Below are 19,283 nucleotides of genomic sequence, written 5' to 3'. Positions count from 1 at the left end.
GGAGGAAATGGCAACCCACACCAGTATTCTTGCCTGGAGAACTCCGTGGACAGAGAAGTCCGGCAGGCTACAGTCCATGGGGTCACAGAGAGTTGGATGCAGCTTTCACTTTTTTTCTAGGGACAAAAATATGCATCTCCTTGGGGGCTGGAAGGGTAGGTAGAGTGGAAGGCAAGATTGGTAGGAAAAAAGCTTATTCTAAAACTATCATACTTCCGTTTGGTTTTGTAATGATGTTAAGTCTGCTTTTACTTTATTCGCGTTTCACAGATGGCAAATATTTCTGTTTGAAGTACACAACCTCGGTTGGGAAAACATGAGAAAGTCAGGTTCAGAAATTCTCAGAGACCCAGGTTAACAGGACAACTCAAATAGATATTAGGGCCCGTGACAGCTTAGACCTTGAAAACTTGACTGGCTTGGCTAAAGCAGGGAAACAAACTGTCCTTTGTGCACTACCAATGACAGGGACCTCTGCATCCCAAGCTTTAATTACTGGGCAGAAAAAACTATTTGGAGAAAGTAAAGCCATGGCTGAATCTTCCCATTTTTCCCTCAAGCATATGGTCTTGAGTAGAAGAAGGGAAAAGGAAAGTCTACAACCTTAGGAATTAGGAACACCAAAGTTACAAGCAACCTCTGCCCCAAATGTCTAATCTCTCTAATACTGAAATCTCTAAATCAGAAATATTTGTTGAAGCTTCTTGGCCTGCCATATTGTTTCCTCCTCCAAGTTGGGCCCAGAAATGTGATGTCTGGCTATGGAAAAGTGATGTCAAACACAGTCATCTATATTTAAGCTTACTTATCAGGCAGCACGGTAACAATTATGCCTGTCACTAATGTGTCAAATAAGCCCTGCAAGCTTTATTTGGCTACAGTATCAAAACATCCATCGAAGTGCCATGTTTGTAGTTTGCTGCTTATGCAGCCTGTTCATCTGCTTGCAACTTAAAAAAATATTAAAGGGAACACTGCTCCCTAATGAATCTGTAGATAACAATGAGAATTTCAAAAATTTCATTTAGACTATTTTTCAAGCAGTATGGGTTCCAAATTTACAGTTCAAAGAAGATTACCACACAAAACACGAGGAAGAAACAAAGTAATATTGAGTTTTTTAAACTAGATGAGAAACCCCCTATACTTCTGTCTACTCTATTTTACCTGTTTTTCTCTTAGTTATTCCTTTCGCCTCATTTACAAACAATGCTTCTCACAGACTTACAAAAGTGCTTTCCTTTAGGGACTTTAACATTCTAATTTCCATACATCAAAACATTTTTGTAAAATTATTGTTAGGCTGGGGTAGGATAAAACCTTAATACATTAAGACTGTAATTTATGATTATTAAGATAAATCAGAAAAAACAGCAGAATGCCATGAGACAAGAGGAAAAATAGGAACAGTAAAAATGTTAAGAAATTTATATTTCGTCCAAATCAGAGGTTCCCTAATTTTCATGTGCTGCAGATTCATAGAAACCCCATAGGTCTAAGAAATCCGAACCTCTGGTAAATGAAGGATATACATGCATTCTAACAATTATCTCGGTACTGTTACAAGTGATCTATAAGTCGTATTTTGAGAAATGCTATCATAAAGAAGAATAATTTAACTCAGTACAGGATATTTGCACATAATTATGTGCTTAGCAAAAGTAATATATAAAATGAATTTTTTAAAAAGCAGATAAAGAACAATACTTGAATAGAAAAATGGAAAAAAGGACATACATTTACAAAAGAAATACAAATGGCTAACAAACATATGAAAAGATATTCAACTTTACTAATAAAAACATACAAACATGATATATAACATTTTTGCCAATCAGATGAACAAAGAAAGAATAACAGAACACAGTAAAGGAGAGGGTGCGGAAAAAAGAATATATTCAACATTTCAACACTGGGAAATACATTTTTTTTTTTTTTTTTTGGCTGTCCCACACGGCTTGCAGAATCTTAGTTCCCCAAACAGGGGCTGAACCCGGGCCAAGGCAGTGAAGTGTCTAACCACTAGACTGCCAGGAAATTCTCCATTTTCAAATACTACTGGAGGAAAAGCAAACTAGTTGGTATTTCAAAAAAATAGCCAGGGACATCAAAACCTCTTCAAACGTATATAATTTGATTCAGCAGACCTATTCTACAATTTATTCTAAGAAAGAAAACACAAGTACACATGATGTATAACTGAAATGTTAGTACAACACTGTTTACAAAATAAAAACCCAGACAAACTGAAAGTCTACCAACAAGGAATTGGTTAAATTACGGCACAATCAGCACATAACACACTCACTAAAACTGATGAGCAGGATCTGTATATGCGGATGTGAAAAGACAGTAACAATACAATAAGTGAAAACTAAAATTTTAAATGGTTTACAAAACAGAATATAGTCTCCCACTTTTGTCAGAAATATACATACGTGAAACAGAATAAAACTTACCTGAATTGTTTAAAGATATGATATTCTAGGGACTTCCCTGGCAATCCAGTGATTAGGACTCCACACTTCTCCTTCAGGGCGCTTGCGTTTGATCGCTGGTCAGAGAATTAAGGTCCCACAAACTGCACGGCGAGGTCAAAAAACAAAAACAAAACAAAAAAGGAGTAAAGTATTATAAATGCTGAAATGTTATTTTAAAATCTGTCCCACGTTATTTCTGTATGGGAAAATAAGTCTGCTAAATCTATAAATGTGTGCTGACAATACTACTACTTGAATCAATGTTTACTGACTGTTGATTAAGTAACAAGCCAAGACACAAAAATGCCCTACTACAGGCAGCAAGAAAAGCCAAAAAAAAAAAAAAAAAAAACTGATGATGAACTTAGAAAGGGTCAAAAATTGATTCTGAATACTGAAAAAAAATCAGATCACACCTCAGCTGAACCAAATATTCAGTTCAGTTCAGTTCAGTCGTTCAGTCGTCTCCCACTCTTTGCGACCCCATGAATCACAGCACGCCAGGCCTCCCTGTCCATCACCAACTCCCGGAGTTCACTCAAACTCATGCCACATCAAACTCATGTCGGTGATGCCATCCAGCCATCTCATTCTCTTTCGTCCCCTTCTCTGCCCAGCCCAATCCCTCCCAGCATCAGAGTCTTTTGGAGTGAGTCAACTCTTCGCATGAGGTGGCCAAAGTGTTGGAGCTTCAGCTTTAGCATCAGTCCTTCCAATGAACACCCAGGATTGATCTCCTTTAGAATGGACTGGTTCAACCTCCTTGCAGTCCAAGGGACTCTCCAGAGTCTTCTCCAACACCACAGTTTGAAAGCATCAATATTGTGGCGATCAGCTTTCTTCACAGTCCAACTCTCACATCCATACATGACCACTGGAAAAACCATAGCCTTGACTAGACGGACCTTGGTTGGCAAAGCAATGTCTCTGCTTTTTAATATACTACCTAGGCTAGTCATAATTTTCCTTCCAAGGAGTAAGCGTCATTTAATTTCCTGGCTGCAATCAGCATCCGCAGTGATTTTGGAGCCACCTAAAATAAAGTCTGACACTGTTTCCACTGCTTCCCCATCTATTTCCCATGAAGTGATGGGACCGGATGCCATGATCTTCGTTTTCTGAATGTTGAGCTTCAAGCCAACTTTTTCACTCTCCTCTTTCACTTTCATCAAGAGGCTTTTGAGTTCCTCTTCACTTTCGGCCATAACTGTCCATAACCAAATATTATGCACAGTTAAAAAAAAAAGTTGATATATATTCTAAATTGTTTTTCAATAATGTAATGAAATAAATGCTTCTAAGCAGGATCACATGAGCATGGATAGCAACAATCCTTTTTCCTAAGAGAACCATCCTTGAAGAAGCTGTAAGTTTCAGACAGCAGGACACAGAAGATGGAGGAAACCAAGAAATACTGACAGAATACAGCAGCTGATTACATAAAGGTTAAATGATGTTGTGCGTTTTTGATATTATATCTTTGACTATAGAAATCTGCAGAATCTCAGCTGAAGAAAGGGAGTGGCTGGATTAACTGGAGGGAACAGTCTCAGGCGCCAAGGACCAGTAGAAAATGAAGGGTCTGGAAACAGTTTTCCATGCCCTAACCCTGAGAACGGAGAAGGCAATGGCAAGCCACTCCAGTATTCTTGCCTAGAAAATCCCATGGATGGAGGAGCCTGGTAGGCTGCAGTCCGTGGGGTCGCTAAGGGTCGGACACGACTGAGCGACTTCACTTTCAGTTTTCACTTTCACACATTGGAGAAGGAAATGGCAACTCACTCCAGTGTTCTTGCCTGGAGAATCCCAGGGACGGGGGAGCCTGGTGGGCTTCCGTCTATGGGGTCACACAGAGTCGGACACGACTGAAGTGACTTAGCAGCAGCAGCAGTAGCAGCAACCCTGAGAAAAGAGACATTCAGTTCTTTACAGAGCAATATAAGATATGTGGGAAAACTAACTTCAGATTAAATGACCTGATGATTATTTCATCAGAAAACAAAAAGGACTAGATACACTTAACCCTACACTTTAATTTTTATCAATGTGTAACATCAGCAATCTGACATTCCCCAATTTACCAGTTCTCTTGTGAAGATAAAAAGTAAAAGCCCCTAAAATAAGGTGAGTACTTGTCCTGAAGAACAGCAATAAAGGGGATGCAATCTTGGAAGACTGTCTTCAGAGGCTGGCTACAAAGCCAGACCCAAAGAACTCAGCTGGGAAAAGTAGGAGAGGGCAACTGTGAAGAGGAAAGAAAGCAGGCTGAATCCCAGAAGAGACCATGACAAAAGTGGGCCCTGGGGACTTGTCAGCGAGGCCCTGCAACCAAAGATGTTAGCAAGTCTATTCCAATCCACACTTCTGTACAGAAAGTGATTCCTTTCATCTTTCTCAGCTTAGATTTACTTATCTCGACACACTATAAACGTACCTAACATTTTGCCTTTCCAATTCAGAAATTAAAGGTTGCCTCAAACACACCGGCTACAATGGGAACAGGAGGATACTCTTTTGTCTTCTTTCAGAGTTTTCCAAGACTACGTTATAAGGATTAGCAATCACTACCTCTGAAGCTTCTTCTCTCAAGGAAATCATCATCTTGTCAGACAGGAAAGTACACACGGAGAGCATATCGCTGCTCAAAGTGCTAGATTTCTTTTCCTAAAACTCATGTGGGTTTTGGCCTTTTGTTTTCCATATCTAATTTTTTTTTATATAAATTCATTCTCAGGATACTGCTTTCTGGTTGCTGAAGTTTATATAGCTCCATATTTAAATCTTAGGGCCTAGATTCTCAGTAATCTCAAGGTATCACTTTGCCACTTTATCTAATTTTTAAAGTCCGTCTAGTTGTCTACTGATTACAAAAGATAATCTAATTTCCAGTGTGCTGAGCAATGGGGCTTAAAGAAATACAGGAAAATCAAATACATTAAAGCTCAAAATTAAAATGAACAGTAGTCACCAAAAGCCAGTCCATCTTACAAATTATATAAGACTAGAGAAAGCAGAAAATCTTTTAAAACTAAAAGCAAAACTGGAAAGGTGAAAGATGGCCAGAATCTGGACTTTAAAAAAAAAAAAAACAACAGGTTGAAATTCCAGCCTGGTTTCCCTTTTTCATTAAAATGTGTTCAAAAAATGCTCTAATATCAAGCTCCTGATTGTTTTCCCCCCTTTAGCATGGTTGCATGTTTTGACTCTAAAATTAGTTTAATGAGATAAACTTTGGGGACCAAGATTTTTTTAGGCCTACTAGCCTAGTTGTTTTTTCTCAAACTTCATTCACAGTGCATGCCTTGGATCCACCAAAACAGTTGCTAGTTCTCAGCATAACTCAAAGACTGTAACTCAAAGACAGATTCATCATTTCTGATGCAACAGTCAGTTAAAACTGCTTTCTAGTCAAAGGGGAGTTGTTACTCTTCAAACATTCATTCCTAACCTTCTGGAAATGCCCCTATTAAAAACCTTCACTTCTTTCCTCAAGACGCTGTAACCCTTCTTCTCACAAATCTACACTAAACAATTCCTCTCATACATATTTCAAAGTCTTGCTTTTCATTCGACTACTGCACTTTTTGTGGCCATCTGCAGCTTTAAACGTCTCTAATTCTAGAGATTTTAGGGGTTAAAAAACACTCGAGGCCAACACTGCTCTTCCCTGTGAAAGAAGGGAAAGATACAGTTAAGAACTGCTTCCTATCACAAGTCTCCTGAAGAAAATAAAGTCAACAGCAGTCTAACATCAACAAACTAGCATGCTCAGAGTAAGTTTTCAGTATGAAATCTCATCGTTTTACTAACACATACGAAACTTAAGTTGGAGAGAGAGATTCTTTGCCTGGGAAGTGGGCAACAGAGGACTTACAGGGAATTTAAAAGCCCCTCTCTCTGCCCAATGATGACGCTCTCACAGCACTGTGCTACACAAAGAAAGAATGTGCTCTTTACTGTTTATCTTCCCCGCAAGGCTCTCTACTTCAAATATCTCAATCATGGCTGGGGATGTCTCTACAGAAATCCACCTCAATGTTCAAAGCACAAAACAAAGCTCAGAGGAATACAGCACCTAAGATGAAAAAGGGATGAAAGAACCTACAGTCCTTTCTTCTTCTATTAATAGGGCACTGGTGGATTCGGGAGAGACGTAGAGGCAGGGAATATTAGTGGATGAGAAAAAAATAAATACCGGAGGAGGAGGAAAGAGAAGGTAGGCTGGTAGGCTTTACTATTACTTTACTTACTTACTTTACTTTACTTACTTTATTTATTACTTTACTTACTTTACTATTACCTTACTTTCCTGACAGTTTCAAAGCCTTTGGGGGGAGGGGGCGAGAGGAAGAACCTGTTATTTCACTAAAGAAAAAGCAACACTGTAAGAAGAATTGCATCTCAATTATCTTTTATTTTCAGCTCTATCCCTGCAAGCCAGCCCACTTAAGCTTTTACATCACTTTCCTATCTTATTACCTCTATGTTGGGGTTTGGTACTTCAAACAAACACTTTTTTGTTCTTTTCCTTCTTCTTCTGGAGGGAAAAGATGGCACTGATTTGCTTAAAAGTACGGATGGGGAAAAAAAAAAAAGTACGGATGGAAAGCATTATCTTGAGGAGTAAATGGGTCTTAATAACAGAACTATGGATTTCTCTATCCCTTTGACTGTCAGCACACCACTAAAGGCTAAATGAAGGCTCAAGAGGGAGGTAACATCCCCCTTGTCAAGTCTCTGTTTCCTTGCTCCTGCGATATTGGCTTTGCCAAGTAACCCAAGTCCCGTAAATACACATTACAGGTCTCTCCAAACTACTTCTATAAAATAAGATCTTGTTTGACCAACCTTATAGAGCAATCATTTATTTCTACAGCTCCTGAGATGCTCTGCTGCTCTGTCTGCCTACATTCAGAAGGGAACTAAAATTCCAAATTTCATTTATTCTGGGCCAAAAACCAGACCTTTTGTCCTCCTTCCTAGACATGTTGCAACTTCAAGTTGACTCCTCTGCCTAAATTAGTGGCATATGCTTTTGCTCTTTTAAGAAAGAAAGAAAAAACACCCCTTTTCCCCTTATTGAGGAAGGCACCTAACTCTGATAAAGGCCTCTGCTGCTGCTGCTGCTATGTCGCTTCAGTCGTGTCCGACTCTGTGCGACCCCATAGACAGAAGCCCACCAGGCTCCCCCGTCCCTAGGATTCTCCAGGCAATAACACTGGAGTGGGCTGCCATTTCCTTCTCCAATGCATGAAAGTGAAAAGTGAAAATGAAGGCCCTCAGTTGTGTCTGACTCTTCGCGACCCCATGGACTGCAGCCTACCAGGCTCTTCCGTCCATGGGAATTTCCAGGCAAGAGTACTGGAGTGGGGTGCCATTGCCTTCTCCGATAAAGGCCTCTAGGAAGATGCTAAATTGCCTTGACATGTTTGCTGCTGCTGCTAAGTCATGTCAGTCGTGTCCGACTCTGTGTGACCCCAGAGACGGAAACCCACCAGGCTCCCCCGTCCCTGGGATTCTCCAGGCAAGAACACTGGAGTGGGGTGCCATTTCCTTCTCCAATGTGTTAAAGTGAAAAGTGAAAGTAAAGTCGCTCAGTCGTGTCTGACCCTTAGCGACCCCACGAACTGCAGCCTACCAGGCTCCTCCGTCCATGGGATTTTCTAGGCAAGAGAACTGGAGTGGCTTGCCATTGCCTTCTCCGCTTGACATGGTTAACAGCACCTTATTTCAGAGAACATGTTTGAACCTCCAGCCGTACCCCAAGGGCAAACACACGGAGCCCCCAAGGGGGCAGAGGGGAAAGCCTCCAGGAGGAATAGGCAGACTTTGCAAAACTGACGGGAGGGAGGAGAGGGGACAACTTTCAGGACTAGAAACAGGAGGCAGTCCAGATGCTGCGACGCCGCCCGGGCCCCGGGATGAACCGACGCCCCCGCGCCCCCGCGCCCAGCCCTCGGCCGCGTCCTCCCCCCACAGCCCCCAGCGGCCCGGGAGCGCCACACGGCCCCGCGGCGCCGGTCGAGCCCCAGGGCTGGCGGAGTGGGCGCGGCGCGGGGTGGGGGGGCGCGGGCGCGGAGACCCAGAGGGTCAATCCCGTCCGCGGGCATCGGCCCGCCGCGGCGCCCAGCCCCAAACTCGGGCGCCCCCGCGCCGCGCCGGCCCGCCGCCCGCCCCGAGAAAGCCCCGAGACACCCCTCCACAGCGCGCCGCCCAAGCCTTTGGTTTCGGCGGTGCCGAGAAGAACGCTCCCCGAGGAGGAGGGACCGCGGCTGCCGGTGCCTCCTCGGCACAGGCTCAGACCCAGGAGCGGGCAGCCGCGGGCGGCAACTCCTCAGTCCCCGCTCCCGACTCCTTTTCCCGCTGCGCCGAAAGGGAAGGGGCCTCCACGACCCGGGACTCACCTCACACCTCGGGGCCGGGCTCCCGGGAGGCTGCGGCGCCGGCCGGGAGCGGCCGCGGGTCCCTCGGCTACACGGAGCCAGCGAGAGGCGCCGGCGAGCTTTCGCGACTGCCAGGGCGCGGGGGCGGGCGGGGGCGGGGAGCATGCGCGCGCACGTACGGCGCAGGCGCGCTGCGCCCGCTCGGCTGCGCGCTCGCATTTTGTGCCCAGCTTCTGGGTAGCCTGAGAAGGCTATGGCAAGCCACTCCAGTACTCTTGCCTGGAGAATCCCATGGACGGAGGAGCCTGGTAGGCTGCGGTCCGTGGGGTCGCTAAAGGTCGGACACGACTGAGCGACTTCACTTTCCCTTTTCACTTTCATGGATTGGAGAAGGAAATGGCAACCCACTCCAGTATTCTTGCCTGGGGAATCCCAGGGACGGGGTGGGGCCTGGTGGGCTTCCGTCTCTGGGGTCACACAGATTCGGACACGAGTGAAGCAACTTAGCAGCAGCAGCAGCAGTTAGATTACCAGATACATCATATATATGAAATTGCTGCTGCTGCTGCTGCTAAGTCGCTTCAGTCGTGTCCGACTCTGTGTGACCCCATAGACAGAAGCCCACCAGGGTCCCCCATCCCTGGGATTCTCCAGGCAAGAGTACTGGAGTGGCTTGCCACTGCCTTCAATGATTTGAGTGCTACCGGGAAGCTGGACTGGAAGTCCCGGCCCGCCCCCGCCCGCCCCCGCCCGCCCCCGCCCGCCCCCGCCCGCCCCCGCCCGCCCCCGCGCCCTGGCAGTCGCGCAAACTCGCCGGCGCTCCTCGCTGGCTCCGTGTAGCCGAGGGACCCGCGGTGTGAGGTGAGTCCCGTTGGGAAGATCCCCTGGAGAAGGGGAAGGCTGCCCACTCCAGTATTCTGGCCTGGAGAATTCTATCGACGGTACAGTCCATAGGGTGGCAAAGAGTCAGACATGACTGAGCGACTTTCACTTTCACTTTCAAGTATATGCTTGACTCACTTTTCTAAGTATAAGATAACTTCATTTTATATTTAGACCAAGATTTGGCAACCATTTTTTGTTAAGGGCTAGATAGTAAGTATTTTCAGTTTTGCAGGCCATGTGATCTCTGTCTCAACTTAGCTGTAGGCAATACATTATATGTGGCTGTATTCCTATAAAATTTTATTTGCAAAAATAGATGGTAGGTTTTGGTCTGGGGGCCATAGTTTGATAAAACCCCCCTCTTAGATTTTTAATGATGGAAAGGGTCACAGTCATTCTTTTATAAATAAGAGAGTTGATGATTTTATCAGCATTATTCATCATAGATGATGTGCTTTTGATTTTACAAGTATTTAATTCTTCAAGTCATATAGTTTTAGGATTACTGACTCAGTTAAGAGGCTATTTAATGTCAAGAGAAGATATACCATTTTAGCAGTCGTTTACATAGAATATAATGGAAATGGTGCCTTTCTAGGATTGTGCAACATGGTAGTATTGTATCGTTTCTATCATCCCCTAAGAGAGCTACCAACAAGCTTGACTTAAAGTTATAGGTAATGCTCATAATGCTTTATTATCCTATATTTATAAACCATGATACATATCCTTTAATTTTTGCAACTGCACTGTAATATAAGTATTATGCTTATTTTATGAATGAGGATACAAAGTCTCATAGAGCATGAGCAATGTGCCCCAGGCCATGTGAATTAGGCAGAAACGTAAATGCCTCTCCTAGCTGCCACACTACTGTTCTTCCTAGGGCAGGACATTGTCTGACTTTAATTGTGAGTATGTGTATGACACAGACTATATAGGTACATAAAATAAATACCTGTAAGCTCAGGATTGGTGACTTTCTCCTGTGAAATGTTATCAGTTGCCTCCAAAGCTGAATGAAAGAATTTAACTCATTTGCACGTATCATAAGAAGACCAGGTAGAAAAAGTGACTCTCTGGAAGGTAAGGAGAAGCTTGCAGTTGATAGAAAGATGAAAGTTGTTTTGCAGCCCAAAGAGCAATATGGAAAAAGATATTGAGGCAGATGTGAGAAAAGTTGAAAGCAGTGCTAAGCGCCTCACCTTAGCAGAGCAGACAGATGATCACTGAAACAGCATCATCAGAGATTGCCCCTCTCTGCAGAAGCGTCCTCACGTTTGAGAGCAGTCTCCAATAAAAGACACACAGGTTGATTAAACCATACTAATTGCTACTACTTTTACAGTTAAAACCTGTAAGGTTATGACCACCTTGATCTGCCTAAAACTGAAGGTTCAGTATTACATCGAACCAAAGAATTAAGAGTTTAGTTCCCATACGGAGTTGTGCGTCTCTTGCTCTGTAGCTGCTGTATGGCTGTTCTTGGGCCCGTTAAACCACTGTAGACAGTTTGCAGGGGTGAGGTACTGTGGTGCTTCCACTGATGCTGGTCCATCATGGTTATAGTCGCTTCCTGCTGATCTTCCATTAAAATGCTCACGAAAAGCTCAGAGAGACAAAATAGTGTGTGTAGGTATGAAGAATAGGGAAGGGCTGTTACATTCAGAGGAAAAAAAATGTGATACCAAAGACTATGGACTTCAGAGTCAGAAGATCTGAATTCAGATGCATGCTCTCAGTTTTAACTTTGAATAAGACCCATTTATTCCTGGTCAAGCCTCGATTTCCTTATTTGTAAAATAGGAACAATAGCAAAATCTCCCCATGTTCCTCATAGCCTTATTGTGAGCCGCAGCTGATGAAAAGTTTGTGAAAGCCTTTATACAATGCATTATGCATTTTAAATTTAGTATGCAAATGTAGCATATTATAGCTTTAATTCTGCATTTTAGCTTTGCTGAAGAACATCATCTGCCTTTGGAATTTTAACCATTAAATCACTGAATTGAAAAGTTAATAAACTGTAGAATTTAGTAAATTTGAGCTCTACATGGAAGCAACTGAATTTAGTAATTTTATCTTATAATATTTATTTCAGTGTTTTGCATTTTGGTAAACATGTGAGAGCGTAGGAAGTCCTATTAGATAGCCAATCTCTGTCTCTAGAGGGCACCGAAGGACTCAAATGTTTACCTGAATCTTGCTCTGGGTATGTATCGATATTTTTATTTTACTTTATTTTTCAATCTTGAGAATTTCTTATAACCCTCTTTCTGCCAAAGAATACTAAATTATTATGAGAGGTTTGTGATAGAATCGATGTGAAATTCCCAAGCACCTAACGACTCAAACAGCCCTTTTTAAAATTGGTTATATGGCTACTTTTCTCTTGGCAGGAATCCTTGGTAGAGCTTAACTCTATCATTACCTCATCTTGTATATGGGAGGTACTTCTTTGAATACCTATACTTCAGAAGTATTTGGCTGTAAATAATTTGATGACAGAGAAAATCGGGTCAACAAATAAAATATCTTCTTAAAAGCCAAGTGATGTAAACAATCAATTTTGCTTCTATTTCAAGTTATAGAAGATAAAATAGAAAGTTTTAATGGCCAATTATAAGACAAATGAGAGCTGTGCATTTCTTAAATGGTACATGGCATAACCTGAGTCTGTTAGTCCAGTATGAGTTACAAGTTGCCGACATAACTTAAAACTAGTAGGTGTAGTCCCTGCGATTTAAGATGATATGTACATTTGTAGTGACACTAAATATTACTTATTGTGGGTAAGGGTGAAATTAACCCCCTGCATTATTAATCATGTCAGGATTTTGTTCTGTACTCTGACTTGTTGGCCTCCCAGTCCTATATTTCAGGGGAGAGGGCTGTTGCGGAGGTGACCAGGGGCTCCTTGGGCAGGCCCCTCTTTAGGGCTTGCAGCGTTTTGCTCAGGTGAACATGTTCCTGTCACACGCTAGATTCTTAGGTCTCAGACCTGGGTTTGAATCCTAGAACCACCACTTACTGGCTTGATATTATGTAGATTTTTCTTTTTTACTTTCCCTAAACCTCAGTTTCCTCAACTATACAATGGAAATTAATATTACCACCCACCTCAGAGAGTTGTTTTGAGGATTAAATGAGATGTTGCATATCAAGTTCAGTACTTGACACAGTGCATATAAGTCGTAATTTCCTTTATATTTCTCCTTCATGAGTATAAGTTGATGGCAGTTTTTTCCTCCACTCTTGCTTATTCTACTGGTAATCCTGTATAGGTTCATGAAGGGTTCCTGGAGAGTAAAGTTCAGTACCTGACACATACAAAGTACTCAGAAAATACTTTCTGTTATTACTATAAGTTTTGGTTCTTAATTTATATATTCAGAGACGTGATAATGTCATTATGTTCAAAGGAGGGTACAGTGTTTGGGGCAAATAGATTTTCACTGATATTTTTATTTTAGTACAATCTGCCTCTTCTGTGAGTTTTTAAGATTATTTTTAAAGTCCTCTATAATTTCATTTCTATTTTTGTAAGTTGGACTATTTGCTTAATTGAATCAGGGACAATTTTTAATATATGGAGACTATAAATTATGGAATCTCTTTTGGAAGCTAAATATTGGTTTATAGAAATAGCTGAATAAATTTTGAGGTAAAGTTGGTTTATCTTATAGAAGCTTTTTGCTCTGACAAAAATTTATTGTCTAGCATGCAGAAGATAACTGATTGTTAATAAATATTTATTGACAGTGATACTAATTCATCAACAGTTGCTTTATAGAATACCTTTAAAATTGGGCTCTGATTTCTGTACATTCTGGGCATCTTGATTACTGTACATTTCTAAAAGGCACTTGGAGATTGTTTTCTGCTTTGAAAAAACTGTGTTAATAGACCTCCCAATGGCCATTCTAGATAAGCATTCTTCTACTTTTGATCATCTCAGAAGCAGATTGAGCCTTTGCGGGCATCATGAGTGTCACAGTCACAGAGCTTCAAAGTGGTTTAGCAAGTCTGTCCTCACAAGTTTCTAGTGAACTTTGTTTTCACAGTATGATAAAGTTATTTTGCAAAGAAGACTATTCTATTTTAATTATCCCTAAATTATATATATATATATATATTTCTAGGTTGCTAGATTGTCTTGAAACTATGTATTTTATTTATTGCAAAGGAATTTATCATAGAGTGTATATAGATTATAGTTTTCTTTATATTTCTCCTTCGTGCTTATAAGTTAATGGAAGTTTTTGTTTTCCCTCTTCCTTATTCTCCTGGTAATCCTGTATAGGTTCACGAAGGGTTCCTGGAGAGTAAAGTGTTTGTTTTGAATAGTACCAATTCATCAAGTCCATGTGAGAGAAGAAGTATTGACCTAAGGATATATATGCTTTGCTTTCTTCCATTTTTAATTCTTTTGGTCTTCATTCGTGAGCTCAAGAATCTGTTTGTGCTTTCATTCCTTGCCAACATATCCATGGCTGTCAGTCTTGTGATAATTTATCAGTATGTTGTAAGGGTAAGTATAACATGTTTTTAACTATGTCGTGTGTTTTTTAACAAGTAAACTTTTTTTTTTTTTTTTACTTTAGAGGTAAAAGTGATGATGAGTAAAGACCCTACTTCATATGTGTCACCTAGGAGATAATCAGGTTTTCTTTTGGGGGATACTGCTTAGCTGAAGAAGTTTATGGCATAGAGGATGAAAGCATAGGCTTTGTAGTCAGATCTGGTTTTGAATCTTGGTCAGTATGCTTCTGAGCTGTATGGTGTTGCCTCAGAACATAGTAATGCCTGCCCTAGAGTTGTGAGATTCAGGACCCTGCCCTAGTACACTGCCTAACAGGAAATAAAGAACTCATCAAAAAAAAAAAAAAAAATCCAAAAAAAAAAAAAAAGAACTCATCAATGTCTTGTTTATTCCTTTAAGACTTAAACCAATCACAGGAGATGGGAGTCTAGCTGTGATGTTATGATTTTCTTTCACGCCTGAAGCTTTATTTGCCACTGCAGCTTCAGCTCACTGCCACTACCCTGGGCTGTAATCTCTTTCTGCAGTGACCACAACTGAGTTCATCATCAGTAGTCTGGAGATATTTAACTCAGTTTCCTTAAAATAATCTGTTGAGGGGATCCAGGGGATCTGCAAATCCCTTAAAATTATTGATAAGATTCAGTGTTTCTATATGTATGTGTGCATTTTCCACTGGGCAGCTGTATAGTTTTCATCTCTCACTGGGGCCAATGACTCAAAAAAGGTAGGGAATCCTTGTTTTGTTCTTTCCTGATGCAATTAGACTTTTTAGACATTGCTGCCAAAGTAGTTGTCCTAAACTCTCCTTTAGCACTCCAAGACGAGTTCTCTTATGCTGAGTCTCTGTTTTGCCCTGTCTGAATTCCAAAGCCCATGGACTCATTGTTATAGCGCACGTGAGTGGAAGAGGAGAAGCAGGAAGACCTCTTAAGATTCTCTAGAGTTCCTGACCCCTTGGTTGGACATCGAGGAGTTAGTGGAGCAGAAACGCATGTTCCTTAGGTGGAGGGAAGCTTGTGAGCCTTGGAGGACAGTTTGGTATTACCCAGCAGCCCACACATTTTAATTTTCCATTTTGACCCTAACGTGTTTCTCGTCATGTGTCACCATCATGTCGCACGGTTCTACTTGTGCTTCAGGTTTTCTCAGTTCAGTTGCTCAGTCATGTCTGACTCTTTGCAACCCCATGGACTGCAGCACGCCAGGCCTCCCTGTCCATCACCACTTCCTGGAGCTTGCTCAAACTCATGTCCATCCAGTCAGTGATGCCATTCACCCATCTCATCCTCTGTCATCCCCTTCTCCTGCCTTCAATCTTTCCCTGCTTCAGAGTCTTTTCCAATGAGTCAGTTCTTCACATCAGGTGGCCAAAGTATTGGAGCTTCAGCTCCAACATCAGTCCTTCCAATGAATATTCAGGACTGATTTCCTTTAGGATTGATTGGTTGGCTCTCCTTGCAGTCCAAGGGACTCTCAAGAGTCTTCTCCAACACCACAGTTCAAAAGCGTCAATTCTGTGGCGCTCCGATTTGTTTATGGTTCAACTCTCACATCCGCACATGACTATTGGAAAAACCATAGCTTTGACCAGGTGGTGGACCTTTGTCGGCAAAGTAATGTCTCTGCTTTGTAATACACTGTCTAGGTTGGTCATAATGTTCCTTCCAAGGAGCAGGCGTCTTTTAATTTCATGGCTGCAGTCACCATCTTCAGTGATTTTGGAGCCCAAGAAAATAAAGGTTTTTCTAGACCCCTCTTCGGAGAAGGCAATGGCAAGCCACTCCAGTACTCTTGCCTGGAAAATCCCATGGATGGAGGAGCCTGGTAGGCTGCAGTCCGTGGGGTCGCTAAGGGTCGGACACGACTGAGCGACTTCACTTTCACTTTTCACTTTCACACATTGGAGGAGGAAATGGCACCCCACTGCAGTGTTCTTGCCTGGAGAATCCCAGAGTCGGACACGACTGAAGTGACTGAGCAGCAGCAGCAGACCCCTCTTATTTCCTCAGTTATCCCTGTGCTGCCACACTTCAGTGTCTTTGTTCATCCTTTTCACCGGCCTCGAGTTCCACTTCCCGTCTGGTAAGGCAGAGAACACAGGCTGGTGAGGGGACTTGGGGTAGCTGGAAGAACTAGCCACTTTGGACCCAGACATCTTGAACAAGATGTGCAGACTGTAAGTCTCCAGATAGTGAGGGTTGGAACAAGGCTCTGTGAGTCAGACCAAGTCATCGAAGCCAGAGTCCAGGCTTGTGCACAAATAATGAGGGTGAAGGCAGTCGTCAGGTCAGAGAGTCAAACACCGAAACCAGGAGCTGGGGAGCCACGCAGGGCTATGAGGCGGAAAGCCACAGTTGGGCAGTCCTAGAAACCAAAAGAGCAGTGAAAGTGGAGTGGGATGAGTTTCACTGGACACTGCCAGCAGTGGTTGATAACTGATCGCATGGCTGTCAGCTCAGGTGTTGAATGTGCTTGCGTGTTTCCTGCTGTGGCAGGAGCCATGCCCGGTGAGAACAGCCTGGGCCTTAGAGGTGGAAGCAGTAATCAGGAGCGTTTAGCTCAGCTGGAACATATGGGCTCCGGGAGACAATTGCTTCTGGCAGTAGAATCCTGACAGCTTGGCTACATTTAACATAGGATGCTTAAACTTTTTATTGAAAGAATTATTCACATTTATAATCCACATTTGCTAGCGTGAGGCTCATAAGTATATGATTTCACTCTTCTGCTTTAAATTGTTTCAAACAAGTAAGTAACTTATCTTATTTTTTCTTTCTTCTCCAGAATATGCCAGATCCCCACAACCTTCCAATAGTGGCTGGTTGGAAAAAATACCCCCTGTTTTTTGGTACTGCTGTATTCGCTTTTGAAGGCATAGGAGTGGTAAGGATTTAGTCTTTATTATTATTTTTTAAAATCTTAAGTCAACACAGAGACTTACTTACATTTAAAAATACATGGTTTTCTTTCCTGTTTCTGGTTTGTTTTTTTTTTGTTGTTGTTGTTTGTTTCTATTTTTGTATTCCTAGAAAATGATTTGCATTTTGGTATGATAATCTTGAATTACAGTTTAGTTCCTCTACTAACCAGGAGTTCATCCATGTTTTATCTTGGATAATTTTCTTAATAAGTAAAATGAGAGCGTTAGAATAGATGATTTTTAATATTTTGTTGTGAAAATTTTCAAACCTATATAGTGTGATGAACTCCTCTGTAAGCATCACCCAGCTTCAAAAACCATTAACTCATGGTTAGTTTTGTCTGATCTGTATTCACTGTACTCTGTCAAGTCTGGGTTATATTCAGACAGAAACCAAATGTCATATCTTATAGACTAGATGATTAGAAATGAATTGAAATTGTTATAAAGTTTACTATTACATAAGAAGGGTCAAACATAAATTCTTTTTAGATTTATACATATCATTTGTTTTGTGAAATGATGTTATCATGAAGCTACCAAGAGATACAAACATTGTGAGGATTCTGAGATCCTAAATATTTCCATTCAAGATGCTTCCAGTTCAGGGACATCCTTGTGGCCTAGTGGTTAAGACGCCAAACTTCCAGTTCAGGGGGTGCGGATTCAGTCCCTGGTTGAGGAGATAAGATGCCAAATGCCATGTGGTGTGGCCAAAAAATTTTAAAAAGGTGCTTCCCACTCATTGAAAGCCTAGAATGTATAGATTTGGGCAAAATAGAATATTGCTGTTTGTGTGCTCAGTCAGTTGGTCATGTCCAACTCTTTGTGACCGCGTGGACTGTAAGCTGCCGGGCTCCTCTGTCCATGGAATTTTCTGGGCAAGAATACTGCTCTGGGTTGCCGTTTCCTCCTCCAGGCGATCTTCTCGGCTCAGAGAGCAAACCTGCGTCTCTTGTGTGTGCTGCGTTGGCAGGTGAATTCTTTGACACTGTGCCACCCGGGAAGCCCCCCTACTACATCTGATCTTGGTCAAAAGACCATGTCTTTTTGTCTTTTCATACTGTTCATGGGGTTCTCAGGGCAATACTGAAGTGGTTTGCCATCCTCTTCTTCCTGGTCCTTCTCCAGTGACCCAGACCCTAATACTGGGAAAGATTGAGGGCAGGAGGAGAAGGGGGCAACAGAGGACGAGATGGTTGGATGGCATCACTGACTCAATGGATGTGAGTTTGAGCAAACTCAGGGAGACAGTGAAGGACAGAGAAGCCCTGTGTACTACAGTCCATGGGGTCGCAGAGAGTCAGACACGACTTAGCAACTGAACAGTGAAAGGCCATAGCTTATATTTCATAGTCTGATGTTTGGTGTGGGAGCAGAACCACTGATAAACATCTGTTTGTATGAACCACAGACAAAATAGAACTGAGACGATTTTATGCGATTTTAGTTGGGTTTCTGCTCTCTCTGAATTCTCCTTTACAGAATTCTTACTAATTCTTAGAAGCTCCATTTATCCCTGTTAGAGACATAATTGTAGATTTTCATTTCTGCTTTAACTAGTAAGCTATAGTAAAGCTATTGGACATTTCCAGTTACGTGTTGTTCCTCTGACATCTCAGATTCAACAACTCTGAAGTCTGACACATACTTTTTCTTTTTTGTATAAAATCAGTTTCACTTTCTCATTTCTCTCTTTCTTTTAGTTTTACTTTTGGTTGCTCAAACTTGAAACACTGGAGTATTTCTTTTCAATGGGTCCCTGGTTTCCCCATTCCAGTCAGCAATTAAGACGTGTTGAGTCTTCTTTTTGTATTTCCCCAGATCAGCTCCATAAATGAGGTTATGTGTGAAACAGGTGACGCTGCTTCACGCAGATGGAGCCTCCGTAGTGTCCGTTTCCTTCCCTTCCTCCTTTGCTGGCTGCACTGGCACCATCCTGACTTTAGCTTCCCCTTTCAGTCTGGGTTTTCTCTGAGCATACGACTCGTGTACTCTTCGTTTTCTGTTACTCACTCACAGTTCTCACATGGACCTACCCAACTCACCGAAAAGCGGAGATAATATTA

At 42.1% G+C, this 19,283-nt stretch overlaps 1 protein-coding gene and 1 long non-coding RNA gene across 4 annotated transcripts in view; one reads left to right on the top strand and one right to left on the bottom strand.

The window, feature by feature from the left end:
- LOC148773935 (uncharacterized) overlaps nt 1–9,233 on the bottom strand; it is a 57,935-nt gene extending 48,702 nt beyond the window's left edge. The window contains exons 1-3 of one of the 2 annotated variants that reach the window (XR_016036442.1): nt 8,885–9,233; nt 4,263–4,382; nt 2,460–2,581 (exon numbers count right to left, since the gene is read on the bottom strand). This is a non-coding gene — a long non-coding RNA (uncharacterized LOC148773935). The remainder of the gene's footprint in view (nt 1–2,459; nt 2,582–4,262; nt 4,383–8,884) is intronic. The other variant, XR_016036443.1, reaches the window with a different exon arrangement.
- Nucleotides 9,234–9,617: 384 nt separating this feature from the next.
- LOC148773934 (neutral amino acid uniporter 4-like) overlaps nt 9,618–19,283 on the top strand; it is a 32,211-nt gene continuing 22,545 nt past the window's right edge. Inside the window, exons 1-4 of one of the 2 annotated variants that reach the window (XM_088832480.1) lie at nt 9,618–9,724; nt 11,850–11,960; nt 14,052–14,279; nt 17,079–17,177. In XM_088832480.1, the coding sequence (XP_088688606.1) occupies nt 14,148–14,279; nt 17,079–17,177 (231 nt within the window). In that variant the 5' untranslated portion in view covers nt 9,618–9,724; nt 11,850–11,960; nt 14,052–14,147. The remainder of the gene's footprint in view (nt 9,725–11,849; nt 11,961–14,051; nt 14,280–17,078; nt 17,178–19,283) is intronic. The other variant, XM_088832481.1, reaches the window with a different exon arrangement.

The sequence above is a fragment of the Moschus berezovskii genome, chromosome 25 (genome assembly GCF_049115385.1).
Source record: "Moschus berezovskii isolate FMDL1 chromosome 25, NW_MosBer_1.0, whole genome shotgun sequence".
Classification (NCBI taxonomy): Eukaryota; Metazoa; Chordata; class Mammalia; order Artiodactyla; family Moschidae; genus Moschus; species Moschus berezovskii.
The sequence above is the reverse complement of the archived record's forward strand: the minus strand, read 5'-3'. Positions and strand labels throughout refer to the sequence as shown.